Here is a 23,924-nt window from a genome sequence, read left to right on the forward strand (position 1 = left end):
ATGCCAAACTGGATTTGGGACTGTGATGCAAAGACAGAAGATGGAAGATTGTAGTCCCGATCATAAAACAAATTTACATTGAAACCTTTCCCAGACGGACATTTATTACTGTTACACCGGCTAGTATAGGAGCAACTCCAATCTTTCGTCTCTCACTACTGCACAGAAAGTTAAGTGTCCTGTCCATCCATTGGCCATACACCCTTGGTGAGATGGAACATGCTGCCTCGAGACCTGGTTCTGAACTGGTTACAGAAAGTGAATGTACCAATCTTTTGGAGGCGAAGTTGAGAATCTTATATTGGCCAAAGCAGCTCTGGAGAGAAGTTTCCATGAAGGCCTTATCTCGTTCTCGAGGGGAACATTTTTCGGCTCGGCTCAAAGTCTCCCGGCAATATATCGGGCGAGGACAATGGAGCGCAGTGTCTCGGTCTTCCTATTGTGACTGGCTTCTGCCATATTTATCTTGAACCGACAGAGTTTTCCTTGGAAAAGTGTCCACAGTAGTACAGGGGACATCGACCCTCCAGTCCGCGCTGTTTATGAGTGAATTGAGGAGAGTGGTGCAAGAGTCTATGTCCCGAGTGGATCTGCTTACTGGGGTCAAATCAAATTAAAATGTTTAATCTTTTTGAGCGAAATCCAATGTCGTCTGCCTGAGTGTATTTAAAATTGACGTTGTGCTTTGCAGTCTCGAGGCTCAACTTCCTAAAGGCTAAAAACTCGGGTGTCTGACCTCATATTGAATCATGTGAATGTTATGTTATCATAGATCGCAGCTATAACTGTCTGTCTCAAAGTGTAAATCAATATGGATGTCCCCATTGTTGAATCATGTGATGAGACTTTGCGATAAAACTCGTTTTACCAAGACAAGGAGCGTCTTTCCCTGCTGACTGCTGAACGGCGACGACATGCGTTTCCTCATTGGTCTCCTGGTGATTTCTCTGGCTGCTGTGGCATATGCCCAGATACCAACTCCTTGCTGTAAGTACAACAAATTCCTTTACAGGGGTACGCCGTTCGTAATTACTGGTGGTCCGGGAAAATAGAAGTGCAGTTATACACAGTGCCATAGTAGAGTTTCAGCATACGAATTTGCTGAAACTTAGTTTACTATATTTATAGAATCTGTCGACGCAGCGGCAATGTTGAAATCTGTATTGACATTGTAGCACGTACATGTATTTACGGAAATTGGAAATTTTCAAAATTCAATTACAAGCTTCAAATTTTAAACGTACGGTATAGGCCTTTTCAGACATAACCAAGTTCTTCCTGCCATCTTTCATCGCTCTGGGGCACATCCAAAGGCTATGCTCTGTTCGATATCCAGCGCGATCAAGACTCCGGCGAGAGGCGTGGGCCCAAATATGATGCAACTGGCGAACGCCGCAGATTGAAGAAAAAGGAACTGACCTAGGTTATGAACCAGAAGGATATCATGAATCCCTGAAATCAATGTGTATATGGGACACACCGGACGCAGTGGACTGGTCTTGTCCTGTCGCCCGGAAGACGATCATGATGACGAAATGGACTGTAAAGGAGTCTGTGCAGTTGAATAGCCGCTGAACTTTCCTGGGGCGGGGTCCTGACAGGAACAATCTCAGTATATATTTGTCGAATCTGATAATGATGATAATAGGCTATTTTCTCGGAATGATTTGAAACCTTTATGATACTTCTTATTCTTCAGATTCGCCACGCTTATTTGAGGCGAGGATGATCGAGGTAAGTGTTGAGGAGTTTCACTTGGCCGCGCCGCACACCGGGTCAATTGGTAATACACTTTTGCGCGGTCGGACTGTCTGAAATAATAGACTCCCTGAACCTGGTCCGACATTGTCCTACGTCTTCATACATGGTTTCCAAAAATACTGATTTTGGCTGTGGATCCGAAGGACTTCTCTAGAAATAGAGGAGTAGTGACCGGGATCCTCAAATGATCATATCCGTCACAACCACGCAAACGACAGGGACACACATGGGACAGAAAAAACCCTCTTGTTGAGTTAAGGACACGAATGGGGGGTATCCCTCATTTCTACTTCACCTTCTCCGGTCTCTTACAGGATGACTTCAACAAGAACTTCACAATGCGTGCCAAGTTGAGCTACGACGGGGATAACCAGCGAATCCGCATCGTTGAGGAGGTCAACATCAAAGACAAGAGAGATTTCTACGATACACTCTTTATTGACAACAGAGATTTCGTAAGTACACAATTACAAGTGTCCCAACAGGTAACCCAATCAAGATACAGACCGAAAGACTTTGCTTCGTCTCGATAGATGCGATTGCAATCATTATTTACAGCCAGACGCCGCCAAAAAGTCATTTACTGAACAAACTCAATCCACTAATATAAAGTGGAGTTTTCTGTTGCTGCTGCATACAATCGCCGCAACAAAAACCACGTTTGGCCCAGGCAGTAATACATGTATGGTTTATACAGCTGGCGCAGTGACACATAAAATAATAGTAGGCCTGCCCGTTGGCATCGGGCCGGCCCCGCGGTGGCGACCACCCCTGTGCGGGGAAAACGCCCTTCTCTGCGGAAGGCCTTTATGGAAATACCACCGAATAGGCCTACTTCAAATTAGTCACTGACATTTATGCACATACAGACTTGCTTAAGTTTCATCTCTCTATCTTTCAGCAAGTAGAGTATGCTCTTAATCTCCGGACCAAGAAGTGTGAGAAGCGACCCCTCACCAGGAGATTCCGCCCCGTCCAGATTCCAAGTAACGCCACCTTCTACGGGGAACTTTACCTTGGGGATTCGCTTTTGACCCAATCCTGGGGTGGAAAGACACCACAAGGTATGTACGAACCCAGTCTTTCTGCATAAGTACATGTGATAATCAACGAATTGTATTTCGTTGTAAAGATATATAGGTGGCATCCTAAAGCACCTTTGTCGCATTACCGCATCATTCCATTGGCCAATCGTGGCGACACCTGTAACATTTTTTTGAGTGTTTCCGTCACCTTGTTATGTTTTGGAATGCTGAAACATAGATCGACAAGCTTTTTCTGTGCCCCCCCCCCCCCCTCCCCCGATGGAAAAGACATGGGATTTCTTTGCTATCTATCATGGTAACACAGAAATGGAGGAACACCTTCAGGTGTCACACCGGTACCTTTGAAATATCCAGTGATGAGGCAATATTGAGCAGTTGCCGGCTGTGTAATATAAGAGACTACGGGTCCGTTGCGGGTTTCAATATCAAAGGCATATAATTCATCCCTTTATTTGTTTTCTCCAGGTGGCCTTTACCATTTGCTGTGGACTGTCCATGACTGTCTCCCAGTCACCGAGACCTACTACAGCACCAGGACTTCATTCGTTCACACAACGTAAGTTTTCCCAAATTGGCCTGGTTGAAATTTGCTTTTAGAGTTGCTGGTTGATCATGACTTTATATGATTATGAAGTGCTTACACAGGATTATGTTGAATTTTGATTTTAAAAAAATCTTGGGACTTGTCTTGATAGGAAAAGTCAACAACCCTTGTCGAATAGTGACGCTTTTACTGTCTGGCATCAATTTCTTCAGTTAATCAATGGCAGGCAAAGGGGATGAGACTGGCGTTTGAATGAATCGTAACTTGATGCGAGATTTGCAATGTACATGTATACACTACGACAATCTCAGTCACAGGACATTTTAAGGTGTCATCTTGTGCGCCCATTTATTGCAATAACAAAGTTATACATCCATGGTACATCTTGCACGAGGCGACCAACAAGCCTTTTTTATCATCCCGGCCAATAAAGAGCACTGAAGGAAGCTCTTGTCATCAGCCGCTCATTTTAAGCTTGCATGGTTGGGGCCGAAACTAATTAACAGTTAGTTTCGAGACGCAGATTCGACCCTCCTCCTGTGAAATGTCCTGTCATTTCAGTGCCGTATTTCTCTCTTTTGCAGGTTTTTCGACGTCACCTTGGGCATTAGTGATCCCAACGTGTTCATTCCACCACGGGAGTGTCTGTAGATGGGAATAAACGTCATCAGTTCAAAGGCAGCTAAGTTGTGTGAGAACGTCTCGCCGTACTCTAGCACCGGGTAAACTAACATTAATCGTATATGAACTTCGCCTACGGTTAAAAACGACTGAGAAGCAAGGGAACGATGCCATCTCAATCCACAGACTTACAAGATGCTGTCATCATTGCAGCTAAAACATTTAACTTTTGGTAATCATCCGCATTTAATAGTCCATGTATGAATGTGCGCCAAGCCTCCGACTATCGTCACAATTTTTTAAGGGTTGACCGTAGGCACCGCCATTTTGGCTAGAAATCCTAAACATGCTAAAGTACAATTTAATTAAACCTCCTTTAAAATTAAAGTAAATGCCCATTTTAAATATTGAAGGCTATTCTCTGGAAAACAAAGAATAGACCCCCACCGTTGAAATTGGGATTCACTTCCTTTTGAAAGAGTTCTGATAATTGCTTTAAGATTTCAAGTTCTAGCCAAAACGCATAATGAACTTCCAGCGGTATTCCCTCCGTCGCCTCCGCCCATACTGAACGCGCGTTGCCTGTAAAGCTTAGCAATGCCAATACATTGAGGGTCAAGAGGGCCAAAATGATGGTGCTTATGGTCAACTCTCAGTATCAATCCCAACGCCCGAAGATTATTGTTACAAAGCGACGCAATAAGCTATACACCTCCATTGTTGTACCATTTGCAGTTTTCATCAAATAAACTTTGTGAACATCAAGCATTTTTTTCTAACTCACTGATCGCGAGGTCTGTTATAGTATCAACTGCCTACTGAACTGCATGTTGTTCCGAGATGGTGCCTCCACATAGTCCGAATGAAGTGTTTTGAGACCGGGTTTAGAGCCCCATTACCGGTACTTTCGTCTGATGAAAGCTCGGCCCTCGGTTCTGAACATCGTATACTGGCTTTATTATAGCTTATGCCTTAGAAAGCAAGCGTCAACTTCGACACGTAGACTCACCCATGACTTCTAGCAGAAATGTTTTATGAAATAAACCTCTTTCGAATGGGTTTTTTTTACCGTTATTTAACTGATCTTCATAAGCAAGTTTCTACTTAGAATTCAGTCCCGGCCGGATTCAGAACGTTCACGATGATTATCCCATCGCCTTCCTTTTTTCTCTTACAACATCGGCAAAGCTTACCAATTCTCCGCTCGACTGTCATGGCAAGATCCAGACGATATAGTCGGTAGATTATATGACCGTATTCCGTCATCTCCGTGTGTTTGTTTGACATCAACGCGATCAGGAAATTCACAAGGAGAATGGTGACAATGATGATGAAGGCAACATGGAGGATCTGGACCAAGAAGAATGCCTTGACGTTGTATTTACTGAGGTCAATCAAGTTGATGATCATCAGAAATGTACTGTACATCCCTTCAGGATAGTTTTGGAAGCCCTTACGCGTGCAGTCAAGGCTTAGGATGTCCTTAAAGGCATTGGCGAAGGACATGAAGATAATTACAAACACTACAAGGAACTGGAACAAAGACATCATCATGCGCTGAAATCCGATCACGAATGTCCCAATTCCTGGTGCGATTTGTAAGAAATAGAGAACGGACCAAATAGTCAGAACCTTTCCCAGACCGTAGCTCAGTACAGTGATGTGAATGACAGGTCCAAGCCATGCGGGCTCATCACCATTACCATCAACATTATCAAAAATCTCCAGCATGCCGACTGTGGAAACTATCCAGTACCCAGTCGCCATGCATCCAGTGGCTAGTCGAAAGAATATGTTGCTGATGACGTAGCTTCCGCTTCTTTTGTACTTCCGGTGTAGCCGATAGAATAGAGCGCGCCGTACACAGGTGATTATGATGTCACAAATGTCAAAGAGAATTGTGATAAGAGAAAAAAGTAAGGTTATCAGTTGAAGACTCATAGATATCATTGGGCCGAAAGGTGGTCGATCCCTTCTTTTCCATTGGCAGGATATAACGCCCTCCGATTTTTTCAGGTTTGGTTGTGAACTCAAGAATTCGGTAAGGTTTCCTGCAGATAGGTTCCTTGCATGTTCACGCAAAAATTTATTCTTCCGAAATTGGCGAACGTCGCCGACTGCACCAGTGTATCGGAGGTACCAGTCAATTTGCAAGAAAAGATCATCTAATGCCCTCGCTGTTATTAATGCAAGGGCTATGAACATAACTCTGTAGATAAACCAAGCTATTATCTTAGAACGGTTCCTGCGGAACATTTTTCTCTCCCATGCCTTAAACACAGGGGTTTCCATGAACCCCACCTTGCTTACATACACCAACTTGGCGTCAGTTATCGCCAATAGGTCCCTCAATGGCGAAAGATGACATCTAGATCCTTGTATTTCATAGTCAGACAAATCGTAATAGATCTCACTGAAGGGTCCATTATGACCTTCAAAGATCTTATAAACACCTACTGTTTCCAAGATGGCCGCTACGAGTCCATACTGACCAAGCTTTGAGGCCAACTCAAGTGGTCGCAGGTCATCACTTGTGGTGCTATGCAAAAGATGGATTCTGTCATCAGTATCATAGATCTCCATGATCGATCTGTACAACTCAATGTACTTTTTTTCCTCCCTGATCCGAAGGTAACTCCCCAATATCAGAGCGTGGATAATGTTGGCTTCCCCTATGTCTCGTGTCTGTGTCATTTCATCCGGGAACTCCCTGCAGTAGAATTTCACGATGTCTGCAGCGTCAAACATGGCCGCCAGAATTGGAAGACGACGAAAATAACAGTTCTTCAATAGTTCCGCTCTGACATCAAGATTTCCTAATTTCGGAAATGATTCACCAGCATAAGTCACAACAATTTGACAAAAGTTTTCCTTTGTCTCTTTGGATGCATGGCTGTAAATGTATTCTAACGATTCAATGTCTCTGCGCCATATGATCTCGACCAAGTGTTCTTCAGCCTGATCACTCATCATTGGCGGAGCTTCATTCTCCTTAAAAAACAGGTCGAGTTCCGTTACAAGGTCCGACAAACCAAACTCATTCCTTTTAGCACTGCGGTTCACCTTATTCGGAAGAAAAGGCACCACTTTTGGATGGACCTTCTTTGCCGTGAAAAACATCATCTTGTTCTAATAAAGTTCACACGCTAAATGCCGGATAGTTGAAATTGTTGTCAACTTTGTACATGTAGTCCCGAATTATGAATGCCTGGTTCTCCTTATTTATTCAGATTCAACCCTATTGTCTAGGGAGGTAATGGCAGTGTCGATTGTTGTGTTTCAGCATCTGCTCTGAGTACACACCTACACCTATATCATGGATTGAGAAGTTGTTAAGCCGGGTTCTAAATAGGTGGTTCAACATTTTAACCTGGAGTACATGTATTGTTTTTCAGGACATCGATCTGCTGAACAAATTTAGACGTTGCGAAAGACAATAAAGCATCGTGCAAACATTGGTCCGTTCGAACTCGATAACCCGAGTTTGCTCAGCCATGGATCACGCAGATACATGCTGAGACCAAACTACTGGCACTAGACACCCAAACCTGCTGTAAACATTATTAATGTCAGCAGCTCTGCACAGACGTAAAAATTGGTCCAAACTATTTGATACCTAATTAAGTGTATGATTTGTATGATTTATTGACGTCATACAATCTAGATTCAAATAGTGTCATACATTTGAATTTATTCCTTATTGTTCCTGGTATTCAATACGAAATAAAGAATTATAATTGAATCCATTAAGCACTATTATAATATCACGACCGCGCCCAGAGAATATTGGGACAAAAGAACGCTTAATCTGTCGAGTCGACAGCCGAAGCTTTGTACATTTTCTAAAAAACAAGATGTTAAAAGCAGCTGGCGTCCAACATATGGTTGTGTTTTCACATTAAATTGTTTACGACTCACTAACAGGGTTAAAAGCTTTTAAAAATCCTATTAGAAAAATGCGTGTCGAACGACCACTGGGTTGAGAGTGATCTCGACGCCACTCCGTCCAAAACCGAATTTGCATCCGCTTGCATTGACTCAGGGGATGCCATTGATCTGGTGATTATTGAGTCATTGAGTCGCTAATCAAACTATAACTTCCGACTGAGGGATATGGGTTTCTGATCAACATATAAGTTAATCATACCGATTAGATGCTTCTCGTTGCCGTAGGATCAGGTGGGGCGGTGCGTGCCCCCTCCAATCATGTCTCCCGAAAATCTCCAACAACCCCACCCAACCCCTTTGTGGCTTGGCGTTAGTTGGACGCTCAAATGGTCGCTAGCTGTTTTTGCGCTATCATTATTCGTGATTTAATATATACACGGCTTTCAGTTGATGGCTTGAGCTGTTTAGTTGCATTCTCCTGGCAACTGTCAACCCAAACTGTCAACCCCAAATCATCTAGCCTGTAGCAAAAGATAATGATCTGCTGAACGGTGACAGAGAGGAAAAATCACTTGCACCTGCAGACTGATGAGACTGTCAGTAAATGCCACTCACTTAATACATACTGACCAGAGAGCATAGCAAAGCTAGCGAAATTTTTAGGTTCGTCTGGTTCTCAGAGATTTATCAGTTCAGAGATTTATGGTCTTGTATAAACTACATGTACATATTTGCTACCGGTATATCGAGTTGTTTGCTGAAAGTTGGATATGTCCATTCTGCTCTCACAAGGTTATCAGGTGAGTTGATATTCAATGCTTCTCTCCTTACAGAGCAGGATGTTGAAGAACAAGGGTGTTTCAAAAGTTCATCCGTGGAATATAGGGTACGAGAATAAAATGGTGCAAGAGGAACCAGCTCTCCGGCCACGCAAGGATACATTAACGAAGATGAAATCTGCGCTTCAAAACCCGCTACCAATGCTTGTAGGCGACTGCAAAGATACGATCATGGAAATTCTGCGATCAGATGACATCAGTGCATTCAAATATATTATTGACAGTCTATCAGATGATGTAAAGAGGAGAAACATCATGAACTTACTGATAAAGAATGACGAATTCAAAAATGGATTTGAAAATAAATATAAGAAAGGATTCCTGAAGATGTGCTACCTTTGCTATCCTGCAACACTTGCGGCTATGTTCTGTTCAAAACGAATCCTGGAGTATCTTTGCAGAGAGTTTGGGGACGAGGTCCTACAGACGACGGATGTTTGGAATAGTAACATCACGCATGCGTTGATTCTTGGAAGTTATATGGAATTTGCTGATGAGAAGGAGTACGTCGAGTTGTATGAAACTGTCTTGAAATATTTTGGAAAAGACAACCAAAAGAAGCAACTGCTTCATTTGGAGAATGAGGATGGACTGAGACCCCTAGAGTTGGCCACCAAACTTGGCCAGTTTAAAATAGCAGGTAGTCTTATTGAAACGAAAGGCATCTACAAATTAAAAGAGGAAGATTCAGGCCCTATTGTACAATGCAGTTATGATTTTGGTGAATACACCGTTGCGGGTTCAAGGTTACGGCTTTCTCCGCTACAAGACTTGGTTGATATAACGGAAGATAGGATGTGCGCTCTCCGAATGAGTGGCATGTTGTCCTCGCCAGTCATTGATGCCTGGATGTGCGGTACCCGCAAAAAAATGGGACCTTTCGTGATTGTTTGGTTACTCTACCGAGTGCTTTACTTAATTGTTGTCTTCAACAATACGATGGGCTCTAAGTTCCTCTTTCAAAACATGGAGTACCTGGTGCTAACAGGCGACCAAAGCAGAAGCGCCATTTACAGTATTTTTCGCCTAAATATGTCAAACATGATAAGCGATGAAGATTTTCTGGTAAAAATGTACGCATTTCTTCCAGATTTAGCCCGCGATAAAAATGCATCCTTGCTTTGCATTTCGCGAGCTCTGCTGGAGTCATATCGGGAAATGCGGGTCCAATCGAATGGTAGAGATTTTACTATTATTTCCAGATACTGTTTATTGGCCTTAGGGTCGTTTTCGTTGAGCATTGATCTCGCTGAACTGGTCCTTTGCGCAATACGCTGGAGGAGAGAGCGAAAATTCCTTAAATTGGCTGGCAGAGAGTGTTATGCGATCAGTTCTTTGTTCTTCAGACTGGCCTTCTTTCTGCTGAATGTTGGGTACATTATCTTTTTTGCAATTGCCATGTGTTTACTCGCAAGTACGCCTGAAAACCCAGTCACCTTCTCCCCTCATGCTGTACGACTCGGTACCTTATCGTATGGCGTAGCTAAAGTGATGACGGTTTGGAGCTTGCTCTATTTCATGCAAGCTATCCCTGGTTTTGGCATGTTCGTGATAGGTTTCCAGCGCATGATGACGGCTCTAGCACAGTTCTCAACGGTCTTCCTCCTTATCTTCTTCTCATTTGCAATGACCTTCACGGACATTCTAAAACTTGACTGCTCCAGGACTGAATTCGCCGACTATGCCAGTGGTTTGTATAGCACTTTCTCAATAATGTTAAACATGGTACCACTGAATGAGTTCCAAGAGGTCCAGGCCATGTATTTGATTCAGATCCTCCACGTGACATTTATCATTGTCGTGACCATTCTCCTCATCAATTTCCTGATTGCTGTCATGTCGAACAAACACGCTGAGATAACGGAGAATGGCAGGGTTATTCAAAGCCTTCATTGCCTCGATATCGCCATGACAGCTGAAAAGAGAGTAGCAACACTCCTTTGGGCATTCCGCTGCAAGCTGCTGACCCGACCGCAGACTGAACATAGGATTGTCATCCTAAAGAACGTTTCCAAAAACCATACGAAGACAATGAACTGACCGTCAAACCTGTTACTCTCCAATGACTGACACGTAAAACGAGCCCTAAAAACAGTCAAGCGTTACACTCATAAAAATAAAGGTTTTTGAGATTTTGAAAAACTTTTTCACAAGTCTTTATTTCTAAGTGTGCATGCACTACATGTACCTTAATGAATAAGGTTGGCCAAAACTATGAGAAAGTACACCTTTTTGAGCATTACTTCCACACCGCATTGTCTTTTAGGGTCAGGACGAGTAACACTGTGACAGACTTCAAGGACTGAAGGAAGACAAGTATACGCTGTGATAACGTTGTCCATCTTGAACTCAACCACATTCCCACTCTGAGAAGTAAAGGTTTCTGAGCTTTTGAAAAACCTTTAGCATTGTATAATGGTTTTCGGCCAACACAACCTCGTAGCAGTAGAGGATTTTTCAGCCAAGTGAAAACGCCTAAATGAAACGCCTCTGCTGGGTTCATCTATATGTTGGCCAATGAAGTTTTTCAAATGCTCAAAAAACTTTGTTCCAAGAGTGCCCTTTCGACCGAAAGGATTTCTCTGCGACAAAACTACTATCAAATAAGACACGCCTTCGCTTCTGGTGTGATAATTTTGATATTGTTGAAAAGAGAGGTCAAGACGACCGAAATTGGACCACATTCTGAAAACTTTCGATCAGGACAGTTTGCGGTAGTAGTCATCTGATCTGTTACATCATGTTATTGATGACAATGTTGATATTCATGTACATGTAAATGTATGTGGGCGAAAGCATCCGGCATTAAATTGATGAGTCTGTAAAAACCAATAGAAGGAGCATACGACTGACTCTGGTATTCAAGGATGGTATAAAAACAAATCGACGTGACATTTCCGCTGTAAATGCTATTTTTGTCTAATTATCACGGTCAAATATCGGAGGACTACATGTCATTTGTTGAGTGGATTACCACCAGTGTTAGTATTTACAGTACCGAAGGGAACTCACGCCATCGCTTCCATTGAACACTAAAGGAGAAGAGCACTTGTGTATTTGCGCCATACAGCAAACTGATCTTCATGAAATTTGTTTGTGCATTACATTTATTGTAATTATTTGCTCTTGTATACCTGTAGTACATTGTTTTGTGTTCATTTTTTCTATATTTTTGCTTGGAAAATAAAAACCCTTTATCTGCAGATAAAGGCGACTTCACTTTCCGATAAACGTCAATCCTACAATTTAATGTCTCCGTCTTTCTTGGAGGAGGGATACCGCCGCACAACGCCGATATCGGCTGATGGCCAAATGAATGAAAAAGTCGCAAGAGTCACGGTTGGGAGAGGGGAGAGGAGCGTCTAGAGCCCATACGACCGATATTCAGTGAGTTTTTTTGGGCAAAAAAAGACACTAGGGTCGACTCCTGAACGTATCACCCACTATACAGCCGGATGGTACGCAACGAAGGTGCTCAGTGGGCGATGTTTTTGAAATAAAAATGCCGGGCCTTTTTGACCCATTTTAAGGCCAGGGATGTGAAATATAGCCACGAACAACGTCATTTTTTGCGAACAAGTCCTTCCACTTAAAACTCCCCATTTCTATACCGGTAAGCGTTTCTTGATTGGTCCCCTCCAGATTAGCTTGTGATGAGCAACGAAGGCGGGATAATATTCTAAGGTCATGAGACACAGTGCCTTTAAGACCGTGCCTATATACTTGTGTGTCCTACAGCTACATCTGCTGGTGTAACTATGACTCGGAGTGCAGCTATCGATAAGCGCTTGGCTGCGTTTTAAAATCGATATGGTTTCATGTAGTTCTTGTGTGTCGACATGGTAGCTAATGGTCGCGGCCTGCAGCGAGTTGAATTATTTACCTAAGAGTGTATTGTAGGATGTTGTTAATGCGCATGACCACAGCCTTACATTGTACATACCAATAGACAGGAATATTGCAGGTAGGTGAAATTTGTCAGTACATTTTAAGCCTCTTCCGGAGCCAATTTTCTCGAAACCCGATGCCACCATAGGGTCGTACATTTACCACTGGATTTAGGCCTACATTGGTTGTTTTGTAGCAAAGCTTATACTTTCAACCTACCGTTAGCAATTATAACACCGGTTATGACAATGTGTGTTGCCAATGATACTGAGTAGTAAAACGGATGCAAGAAGAGTTTTGAAATTCTGGTCTGTATGCATGTCCAATAATAGGGAGTTTCAGTAGGACGTCCGATCAGGGCAAATCCTACTCGGTGACCAAGCTTAGTATGCCCGTAATGACTAACCAATACGGAACTTGCCACTATTGGTTGTTACCTTTAGCGTCGACAGCAAGAAAGATAACATCCTGACAATATCAGGGCATTTCACTCGGAAACATGCGTACGGAGAAGTCGTGTCGTTGGCCCTGTTTCTGCAAGAGGATGGAAAGATAATGACACCCGAGGAAACTGACAGCCACGACAGCAGAAGGCAACCGTCATCGAAGACAAAAGCGGCTTCCTCCATCTCAAAGAGAATGGTGAACAGAATATATTTCCAAGATCTCTACAATTACGAGTTTATAAGCCAGATTCTTCCATCCGCAACAACAACCAACCAAGCCGATTTCGGAAGACATCCGACATTACAACGGGGAAAACTCCCGGATCAGACAGCATCCTAGGTAAACTCTCGAAATACGGTGGTCCTGTAGTGATGACGGTCATGTCCGCACTTTGCCAGAAGGTTCGGGATCGCAAGGAATGGCCCGAAATGAATGGACACAATCCCTCGTCATCAGGACGGCTGTAACAATAGCGAGCTCCTTGAAGACGTGAATAATTTTTAATACCAATGGTCAATCTTCCACACAGGGATGGTGCATCAATTCACAAGATACAAGTAAGAATTGCCCAAGCCACAATAGCACTAGCAAAACTCCATCACATTCTACGGAGCAGGAACATCAGCCTGCAAGTAAAGGTCAACCTTTACCGCCCTTCTACATCATCTCGGCCATCCTTCTTCATACTCTACGGCTGCTAACTGCTGAGGCAGAGAGCCCCATCCGATTATTTGAGAAGCTTGAATTGAAGTGAAGTGCCTGTGAAACTATTTGGGGTTACCTACCTGCAAGGAAAAACCAACGTGTGAGTCTCCACCTCCGACAAGAGGTGGAGACAATAATGGAATGTGAAATGCACGAGACAATCATGACAGCCACTATGAAAAGACGGATTTCGAAGGTCAGCTGGTCTGATTTGGACACGACTCGCTTGTAAAGACCATCTTGCAAGGCATTGTAGGTGGAGGGAGGAAGCGCGGGAGACCAAGGAAGAAGGTACGGATGTACACTATCAAAGAGTGTACAAACCTCGATCACAACACCTCATACGGAAGGCCGCTGAAAACCAATTTTCGTGGGCAAGCTTCATTGCTGCTGAGGTGTTGTGATCGATGCCTTCGTGCCCTTTTGACCTGAGGTCATGGGTCGTATAAGTGAGATGGTTAGTTTGATCACTCACACGCAACACTCATTTTTTCGCGTGCTGGAAGTTAATTAGTCGCCGCGCTGTCGTCGGACCTTGAACGAAAGTGGCAAGTCCGTATTGCAATGTCTTCGGCAGAGCTTTGTGAGAGGCTTCCTCTCACTGTGTTTGGAACTTTTAACCTTTACTGTTCAAATACAACTAATGCATTCTTTCTCGTTTTACATCAGGAGGAGCCATGTCGGACAACTCGTGCGAGCCATCAGGACAGCCGCTGTACCACATTCCGCTGCCGCCGTATTCAGCCACCGACCAGAGATGCCTAGGGCAGGCCACCCACCCACCCATCCCATCATTCATGAATGAGGCACCAATATTACCGGATGAACCACCGCCACCATATGAAGCATGCTTTCCACCATATTTACCGCAAGAATCCACCCTTTCGTCGCCTCCGCCGCCGTATACAAGTACAGCAAGTTTAACACCGGTACCAAAAGGGCGGCGACCTGTACCCTTAGCTAGTGATGGAAGTTCCAGCTCTGAACCAGAACCCGATGTCTCACCAAGAGGAATGCCCGGAGGAACGGGGCAGCCAACACTGCTAGTAGAATCCCAGGTAGACGTGCCACGGCAATTAGTACTTTCCAAGGTTGTTTTGAGGCTCCGCTACTACCAATTTCTCCTCGGGATAGTCTTAGCCAGCGTTGGTGTGGTCGGGATTGATCTACATTATTTCGGAAGTCAGTATGCTATCGGGATCTATGCCGGTCTTCTCGCAATGGTCGCCATTGCTTGGACAGACCCGCGGAGGCGACTATTCTGCTTTCGAGATAATGCTCGCTTCCATGATGCACTTTATTTAATAGTTAACGGCGTAGCTTTCGTAGCATCTTTATTCTGTGCAGTTTTCTATAGCTATGGACTCCACGTTGATTCAGCAGTCAAAAGGATAGACAACTCAAAAGCTCTCGTGAATGAAGGAATTGGCGTTGGCAGTGCGTCCCTTTTGATGGTTGTCATCCTGTTTAAATGGATCAAGACTAAATCCTTGACTGATCATACCGTTACACCAAACACACCACCTTCGATCCACCTCCCTCCTCTCCCAACAGACATCATCAAACTTAACCTATGCATCGTATTTTTCTGCTGTGTGACCATGTTCAGTGTGGGAGCGTGCGGTGTTCCCTGGCGCGTCTATGGCTACAAGTTAGGAGTGCCTTTCATCTGTAGTGGAGTAGCTTTCTTGACATTGGTGTACTGTGGTGATCCAAGAAGTAAGGTTCGTGGGGATCAAATAAGAACCCAGACTATCTTTAAGATTGTCCACACTTTAATAATTTCACTTGCCGCATACTACATCTGCTTGCATTCTTACGGAATTTCTGTTGACTTAAGTTTGATGACAAGATGTGCATGGAACAGCACTTATAACATTACAAGCGCCATGCCAAGCTGTGATCTACCGAATAGCCTTTCTGACGCACCGGAGAACATTGAAGAACTCCACCAACGGATTCTTATCCAGAGTTTGGGAATTGTAATCGCGACCGTGATGATTTTGACTCATCTGCTCAAATGGGCAAAGCTAAAGTTTGATCACAACATGTTGTGATTTTTCGGCGTGGGCCGGGATGATCAATTGTAAAAGTAGGCCCACCAACATTACAGGGTGACCTAGCTGGAACGCAGAATCGGACTAAGTATTTTGAGCCGAAAGAACGAATGAATTGATATTAATGAAAGTTTACTCTAAACTGATATCTTCATATACTTGGTTTTAGACGTCTAACAACTGGACCGAATCGAGATATTTAGTTTGGTCTGATTTCAATTTATCAGCGGGTAGGTTTTTTGGGGGTCTGCAAGTATTGAAAATGTATGTTACCATTTTGTCCGTTATTGTACAAAGAAGTAAGAATTAATCAAGACTAGCCTTAAAATCTATAGTCAATGAAATATTAATTGGTTGAATAGAAATTGTCATTGAATAATACATTTACACAAAATGCTTCACACTATTGCCTTCACACGCAAAATTGCACTGAATTTGATCACAGACTTCTATACTGTCACATAAATATTGTACAGAAGTCCGTGATTTGATATTCCACTTATAAAACTCTCCCCTGCACCAGGATTTGCGACCAAAATTCTAGCTCGCAGACACCAATGTCGAGGGAAAACTGTGGGGAAAACAGCATGACCTTGAAACGACAAGCCGCTTCATCTCCGCCACAGGACTGAAGTTACAGTTTTTAGGCAGGTTGAACGCCGAAGAAGAAGAAGATATTCCACTCGCCTACGTCCTCGAAAAACCCGAGTCGGTCGTATCTTCCCGGCTCCCCTCGCATACGTTACTGATCGGTCGTTAGTGCCGAGTGTTGGCCTGAGTTCAGGATGACTCTCCTATGAAGTCGTCGAGAGGAAATGTGCAGGGCCGGAGAAGCGAACATTAACCTCTGATTTCCCCAGGATGCTCTGAAGTGGCATACAATCTGGCCCTAATTTTGTGGTTTGTAACCTCCCCATGGGAGTAGAAAAGAAGACCTCGTTACGCACTTCCGCTATGCTCCTGGCACTTGATCCAGATGAGCAATTACGCTAATATCCCGACATCTGTTACTTGTATACATCGGTTATTTGTTGCAATCGTTCGACTTGTACATACAGTAACAGCACAAATTTTAAAGACATGTACATGTACTGGAATATTTCACATCGATTCCCGCATGGTGTGTGCGGTACACCTAAAATGCGCGTGACTGCCATGGTCAATCATATGTAACGATTAAATATATGCGAAGTTTAAGGTACGCTTTCAAATACTTCATGGCTTGAGAAATATCTGTATAAACGATTTATAAAAGACTGAACTTGTAAACTCGTGTTGCTTTAATGCATTTATTTTAAATAGATGCATTTTAAATAGATGCATGTTTCATTCGTCGTTCGCCAGCTGGATCATCATGAACGAGATAAAGATGCAAATATATCAGGTGAACGATATAAATGAACAAGGAACGCATCCATGTGCATACGGTCAGTAGTGCAACGACACAAAAATGGGTAAGCAAAACCAAATATTACATGCTCTCGTAATTGTTCCCCTTCTCATTTCTGCACTTGATAAATTGATCCGATCGAACTCGTAAAATACTTGCAGCACACTGGCCGCCAACTCAGGTGACCAGGGAAGTTCGACTGGCGCCGTTGCTTCAGGCTTTTGCTGGTCAGTTTGTTTTCTGGCGGCCGACCCGATTTATGTGACCGAATCTGGATTTTCTAGCATTCAGGCACCTCCTCTTGCAGCCGCAGTTGGTGGCCAAAGTGCTGCAATTTTTGCTGTTAAACAACGAGATGCACAGTACAAACAGTCAATATAAGTCGATGAGTTGTCAACAATGACTTCACCACTGCAATAGGCATGCACTCTTCCATGTTGTGACACGATTTCTTCACTATTCATTCATTTCCTTTTTTATGTAATGAAGACCGATCATTTCGAGTCCGTGGACCAAGACTTTTTAATGCGATTCCAGATGCCATGCAGGACTTCGAGCGTGTGTCAACTTTCAGACAATCACTTAAAACCCATTTGTTCCGCGAAGCCTTTAGTTGGTAGCTACATAGACTTATATTCCGAATGTGCCATCTATAGTTTAGAGACTCAATTTTTTAATCAATCTGTTTTACCACTATCAAACTGTTTTAAATCCAAATATTTGCTTCTAACTCCATTGTAAAGTGCCTTGGAGCATGCTTAGCATGTACAAGGCACTATAATATCCGGTATTTATTATTATCATTATTATGTTAATTGATACTATGGCTTCACCATTACATTCCCATTTTCATGCTGAGATACGATGACTTAACCAGTACATTTCCTCTCTAAGTCGAGGTGATATCATACGATAGCTTCACCATTCCTATATAGCGTTTTCTCATTTAGGTGTCGTGCTAAGACTTCGAGTTGTCATAGGTGTGCTGCTCGTCTTCTTCGTCCTCTACTTGCTCTTTATCGGCATCAGACGAGCAGTGGTCACTGGTAGGCAAAGCGTCAAGGGTACTGGACATGTGGTACTGAAGGAGCCAACCTTGCAAAGGAATACCTTCGTGAGGTCGGAGCCTGTCAGGGCTAAATGGCCGGGGATAAGGATTAAGATGCGTTCCCATGCGAAAGTGAGTAGTCAGAAGACGGGGACTGATGATCGATTACACCCCAAGAAAGGAGACGAAAGTGGTGGACAAGCGATAAGAGTGCGTAATTGGGTACAATTGCAATTTGCTGAAAAAGCAGTGATACTACAAGGACTTGCCGAAGAATTTGCTGCAAAAGCTAAACTCCTGAAAAATCACTTGCAGCTAAGTGCCAACCAGCTTGCCGAGAAAATACGCCGACGTAAGAAGTCGCAGGCTGCGACGAAGCTTGTACCTGTTGTTAAGAAGAGTTGAATTGCAGTTGTAAATTTATAAAGGCACAATTAAGGCATGAGATATGTTGATTTTTCATACAAGAATGGCTTTCACCAGAATCGTGACTTCTCTAAAATCAGCAAACTGCAATAAACAATGCACCGGATCTGGGTGTAACTTATAGGCCTGCCTTAAATTCCCAAAGCATGTTAACCGGCGAAAATCATTTTAAGATATCAGCATTGGTATGATACTACCAGCGGCGGCACATGGTGGCAAGCAGGAGTATTATCCTCCTGGCCAGATAAATCCAACGCCCAAGTTTAAAGAGACAGAAGGATGACGACGACAACGACGACGACGACGACGGGTATGATGCTGATGGTGGATACTATAGAACATAGTAACTTATCACAGAATTACTTTTAATATGTGCAAAGGTGGTGAAGTAAATATTTTGTAAAAAATTTAGCTTACAATATTACATAGCCTTCTCTCTTAGTCTGGTGTGAATCAATAAGGGTGACTTGGCCAATAATTCGAACCTGGCTGTCATGAATTTTCGATTTTGCCTCATTTTTTGTATTCCCTCGAAATGGAAAGAAATATTCGACCACCTTCTTGTATGGATAGCATCTTCAGTTCAAACGATCCTGTTGTGTTGTTTATTACCGCACACTGTATTTCACCACTGCCAATTAATAACCTCCGGATCTCCGTGAACATGAAAATGATCTTAAATGCCCTTTGTGCTGAGTGGCGGTTAGATGCGAATTGGCTTTTTAGCGTTGATATTGCTTTCAAACACAATGGCCTGGCCACAGGAAATCGATCATTAAAGGTTAATTAAACTGAAAAAGTGCAAAGAGTGACTTGTCTGACGATATATATCGGTAATATTGTGCGGTCACCCGAGTTGAGTAGATTAAGATTGTGTTCTTAGACACTGCTGATGAGTCAGTACGTGTTTCTTCAGATTGTTTCCAGATCTTTTCGAGCTGTGATCAGGCTACTTCGCGCAACATGGAGTCATTTCCTAATTAATATAATTTAGCCACAGGAAGGCAGCAACTAATATCATGAACTTCATAGTTTTTTTTTCACTATGTACACTATGCACATAAACCATGTAAACAGGCGAACGAATTCGATCCACATGTGTCATTAGCTGGCTTCCGAATGATTAGTACGCATAGTGTAAAAAGCTAGTGTAAATAAATTATGAAGCTCACAGACATAAGTTGCTGCCTTCCTTATTTATCAAACGGACACTTAAGTTCTCTACCCAAGTTATAGTATAGTTTAGCAGGACTTTGAACTGTCCCTTTAGCTTCAGACACTTGCTAACTTGAATGCTAACTATACTAAAAAGGACCGTTGAGTAATAAAAACCAGAAAGGCTTTTTCATGTACATGTAGTTACAATTGATAACGCCAACATCTCGGATTCTATCGCGGATTTAACCATGGAAACGTTTGCAATATCAGTGATGTTAATTTTGATGTGTACGGTAGGACTGAATTCAGGACTAGGTAAGTAGCAATCCATCGACATAGCATTTTTAAGGCAATGTCTTTCTTATTTATTCCCTTTGATAATTAACCTGGTGAGTGTCACGAAGAGTGCAAAGATTTTGGTATACCGTATGTAGGAATAAGACGTCATCAATACACACTATCAAACATTATGTACTTTATTTATTCTTGACACTATCTATGGATCATCCTGAGATCAAGTTTTCGACACTCCTTCATATCGAGAGGCGGAGTATATTGAAAACCAGTGGTTATGTCAGGATGTATATGGATATGGAATAATATTAGAGTAACCAGCTATAGTTACTCAATGATGGATTCAAATATCGATGGTATAAACGGCGAATACTGAAAGGAAATATTGACGGCCCCCTACCCCCACCGAGTTTCCTCTTAACCAGACGTTTAAAGTGACACAAAAAATACATCTTCACTGTGAATGACTCTTACCACCGGTAAGAGCTAAACCATCTGACAGTGACAGTGTTCATACGATTTCAGACCCACCAGCTGGCTATACTTGGCGGCAAGGAGACTGTTTCGGGAATGACATCATACAGTACAACCAAGTAAACATAGAGCAGTGCTGCATGCTGTGCAGCAAGGTTCATAGATGTCTGACTGTGCAGGCGGACACCAGTAGTGATACGTGTTGGCTTAAAAGCCGCAAGTGCGCCACGACATCAACCGCCAACATCAACAAGAACACGTTTGATAAAATAAGTAAGAAATTTAACTAAATGGTGCAAAAAAGTGCAGCTTGATATCCTAGTACACGTGCAATACCTGTAGGGAGTTTTCGCAAAGCCCCCCAAAACACCGACGCGAACGTTTATTCCCATTGTTTGACAACGTTATCAGGTGGTCGAACAGTTGGATGGGCTTTCGCGTTGGCGTTTCGGGGATTAGGTGGTTTTGGAAAATCCCCCACAGGTCACCTTGAACGCTTATTCCATTGCTCGATATCGTTTACGAGGCGGTCGAACAATTATATAGGCGTTCGCGTTGGCGTTTCGGGATCTGTCTTTGCGCTCCACTGTACATGTACATGTGACCCCTCTGAAATTACCATGATCCTCATCTCTACGGAATGAAGCATCCATGATCATCAGGGCCAAATGCTTTCACGCCAGACTTAAAGGAGCTTTAATTACATAATATCGATTCGTTGCACCATAACAGAGGTACGAATCTATTTTTGGTAATACGCCAATAGAAAAAAAATTTGTCTGTCTTTTCAGGGCCAATCTTCATGTTTACCACCTTTGCCAGTGCAGCAACGAAGCCCGTCACTGGGAAAATAGTGGGCGTACAGACAGACCCGACCATGATCCACTGCTCCGTGGCTTGCCTGCAAATGGAAGAGTGTAGCTTCTTTACCTACGATAAAGTCTCTGGAGAATGTCAACTTGTAGATGTCCTCGGGACCGGGGCACCACTTGGAACAATTGGAGCCGGAGTCATGTACGAGCTGGCAGGAATTTAGTCAATATTCCACATTTAAGAGATTTATCAAGTCCCTGATGGAGAACATGAATTGGATTCCATATTCAGCACTTTCCGATGAACAAAATGTTGACTTATGGCCGATATGGTGGCCATGCAATCAAGCGGAAGCCATATTGGCCGACCAAAAGCCGAAAAATACAGCTCTTTGCGAAAATAATTTGTTTTACACAACCTGTTAGAGTGATATGAACTTCGGGCATCTTGTACTGTACTCAATATCGTGAGTGAAACATATGTCAATTAGGAGGACTGCTATTGTTCTTCAAATTCCTCGACACCAAGGTGGATGCATCCTAAATTTCAGGGCAACACTCTACACCACTGATGGGCGAGCATACGACGGACTCTGGTATTCCAGGTTGAGCTGGATGATACGTTTATAGTTTCTAATCATCTCATTCATTGTCCTGCACTACTGGCATTGGCATACCACTCCAGTACCCGTGAGTCAATTTGGAATGGGGATTCCGGTGAGAATATGACTGGGGTACTGAAAATTGAGAAACAAATGCAATTTGGCACAAATTTCAAGCTTGATGGCTGCATGCACATATACAGATCAATACCAGAAGTTGTTTAGTTTCAGCTGCAATAGGGCAATGAAGCGCTCTTGAGAGTGAATCAATCAGTCAGTGATGCCATTATCTATCGGCTTTGTGCGTCGATCAGTATCCCTGCTTCAAAATGTGAAGCCGGATACTTAGGATTGACGCACCACGCCGATAAATCAGCATTGTCATGTTGGTTTCCGTCCATTTTACTCGACAAGTGAATGGCCAAGGTCACTGATGAGATGGTAAGAATTGCAGATAATTTCAAAAGCTGTCAAACGTACCTAGCAACGAAGGTTGGTTTTGACATTTGACTTTATTACGTTCGTTAAATTACGATGGATTGTTGAGTAAACTGTATATACAAGCTGACAGACATGAATAAAACAGAATGGCGGATCCAATTACGTTGCTGGATTAAACCGGAACGCTATTTCTGGAGACTGCGTATATATATGATTAAAAATCATTAGATTATTCAGTCCTTATTGTCATTTTGTTTACCTCGGAAAATGATTGTAGAGACATATTTTACGACCGTTCCGTGATAGAAGAAACGCGAATGAGAAAATGCATTACGCGTAACTATCTTCTGAGCCCGGTTGTCAGGCATTGGCCCTGAGACGAGGTTTGGGTGGATCGGTGGGGCCCTATGGATTGGGCGCGCGATGGAAAATACCATCACCATCTCTATTCAGCCAGCGGTTGGTCTCACTGGATTTCTTCATGACTTTGTTTCATTCATCCAAGGCTACTTGATGTTAATCATCATGGTCATAGGCATGTTCGGGAATGGCTTGTCTCTTGTCGTATTCTACTGGGCCAGATGGCGTAACAATGCCACTATCCACTATCTGAGTACCCTCGCCGTCACCGACACTTGCTGTATCATCTTTGTCGGTGGGGTCCTCTGGGTGTCGACTGGGTTGCAAACTGTCTCAAATGATCAACTTAACATCAATTTAGTTCTTACTTCGACTCTCACTTGCAAAATATCAGTTTTTTTCTGGGTGACATTTCAATGCATCTCTGCTTGGGTTATTGCCTTATTCTCAGTGGAGAGGGCCTTTGTAGTCTGGTTTCCCCTAAAACGAGCAGGAATCACCGCAACGAAACGAAAAGGTTTGCTGGCCTTCATGATTCTCTCCATATGCCTGGCCTGCCTTTATATGCCAATACTTAGCGGTATAATAGAGATTCAAGGAATACGTCACTGTTACATCAAAGAAAACCTTTTAGGTTATGTCCTATTGCAGAACAGTTTATATTTTTTCGCGCCAGGCTCTATAATTTTTTTAGCAAACCTTTTTATTGTTCAAGGCATCGTTGCTTCGCGTCGAAAGCTCTCGGAGAAGATGAGCCTTCCAACAAAGGAGTCGGCGCAGGACCAGAAATCTTTAATGACCTTAATCGCTGTATCAGCGACGTATCTAGTCTTTATGTCCCCAAGCGCAGTCACATGGACCTATTCTTCTCTTGCAGTATTGGTTGACCAGGACGTTGAACCTAGACATGCCGAAATCCTGAATCAACTGGGTGAACTCTTTAACCAATGGGCAATCCTAAATTATTGCTTTAACTTCATTATCTATTCGATTTCGCTTCCATTTTACCGAGAAGAGTTACGGATGTTGGCTCGGATCATGTGTTCCTGTCATTCATAACTTTGCGATAGGGAATGGTATATATTGGTGATTGCCATATATTGAAAAGTGAGCAATTGACATT

General features: G+C 43.0%; 2 protein-coding genes and 1 long non-coding RNA gene across 5 annotated transcripts; all 3 read left to right on the forward strand.

Moving 5' to 3' along the window:
* Positions 1-833: 833 nt before the first annotated feature.
* LOC135485681 (mammalian ependymin-related protein 1-like) lies at positions 834-4,737 on the forward strand. Its single transcript, XM_064768045.1, has 6 exons — positions 834-987; positions 1,700-1,734; positions 2,076-2,216; positions 2,663-2,825; positions 3,273-3,363; positions 3,936-4,737. The coding sequence occupies exons 1-6, from the start codon at positions 915-917 to the stop codon at positions 4,000-4,002; spliced, it is 570 nt and encodes a 189-aa protein (XP_064624115.1). The 5' UTR covers positions 834-914; the 3' UTR covers positions 4,003-4,737.
* A 7,820-nt stretch (positions 4,738-12,557) lies between these two features.
* LOC135484896 (uncharacterized) lies at positions 12,558-17,034 on the forward strand. 2 transcript variants are annotated; one of them, XM_064766594.1, is made up of 2 exons: positions 12,558-12,663; positions 14,409-17,034. In XM_064766594.1, the coding sequence occupies exon 2, from the start codon at positions 14,417-14,419 to the stop codon at positions 15,794-15,796; it is 1,380 nt and encodes a 459-aa protein (XP_064622664.1). In that variant the 5' UTR covers positions 12,558-12,663; positions 14,409-14,416; the 3' UTR covers positions 15,797-17,034. The 2 variants fall into 2 exon arrangements, with proteins under 2 accessions (XP_064622664.1, XP_064622665.1); XM_064766595.1 differs by lacking the exon at positions 12,558-12,663 and adding an exon at positions 13,937-14,030.
* A 115-nt stretch (positions 17,035-17,149) lies between these two features.
* LOC135485682 (uncharacterized) lies at positions 17,150-23,733 on the forward strand. 2 transcript variants are annotated; one of them, XR_010446597.1, is made up of 5 exons: positions 17,150-17,250; positions 18,137-20,133; positions 20,638-20,859; positions 21,378-22,115; positions 23,679-23,733. It is a non-coding gene; the product is annotated as an uncharacterized LOC135485682 (long non-coding RNA). The 2 variants fall into 2 exon arrangements; XR_010446596.1 differs by lacking the exon at positions 23,679-23,733 and having other exon boundaries at positions 21,378-22,639.
* Positions 23,734-23,924: the final 191 nt, after the last annotated feature.

This window comes from Lineus longissimus, chromosome 3 (genome assembly GCF_910592395.1).
Source record: "Lineus longissimus chromosome 3, tnLinLong1.2, whole genome shotgun sequence".
NCBI classification, from domain to species: domain Eukaryota; kingdom Metazoa; phylum Nemertea; class Pilidiophora; order Heteronemertea; family Lineidae; genus Lineus; species Lineus longissimus.

What these genes read in the sequence shown, in the direction of transcription:
- LOC135485681 (XM_064768045.1), top strand. Translation starts at nt 915, where the DNA reads ATGCGTTTCCTCATTGGTCTCCTGGTGATTTCTCTGGCTGCTGTGGCA. An exon ending in CCAGATACCAACTCCTTGCT is followed by an intron (nt 988 to 1,699) that starts GTAAGTACAACA and finishes CTTATTCTTCAG; the next exon opens with ATTCGCCACGCTTATTTGAG. An exon ending in TTATTGACAACAGAGATTTC is followed by an intron (nt 2,217 to 2,662) that starts GTAAGTACACAA and finishes TCTATCTTTCAG; the next exon opens with CAAGTAGAGTATGCTCTTAA.
- LOC135484896 (XM_064766594.1), top strand. Translation starts at nt 14,417, where the DNA reads ATGTCGGACAACTCGTGCGAGCCATCAGGACAGCCGCTGTACCACATT.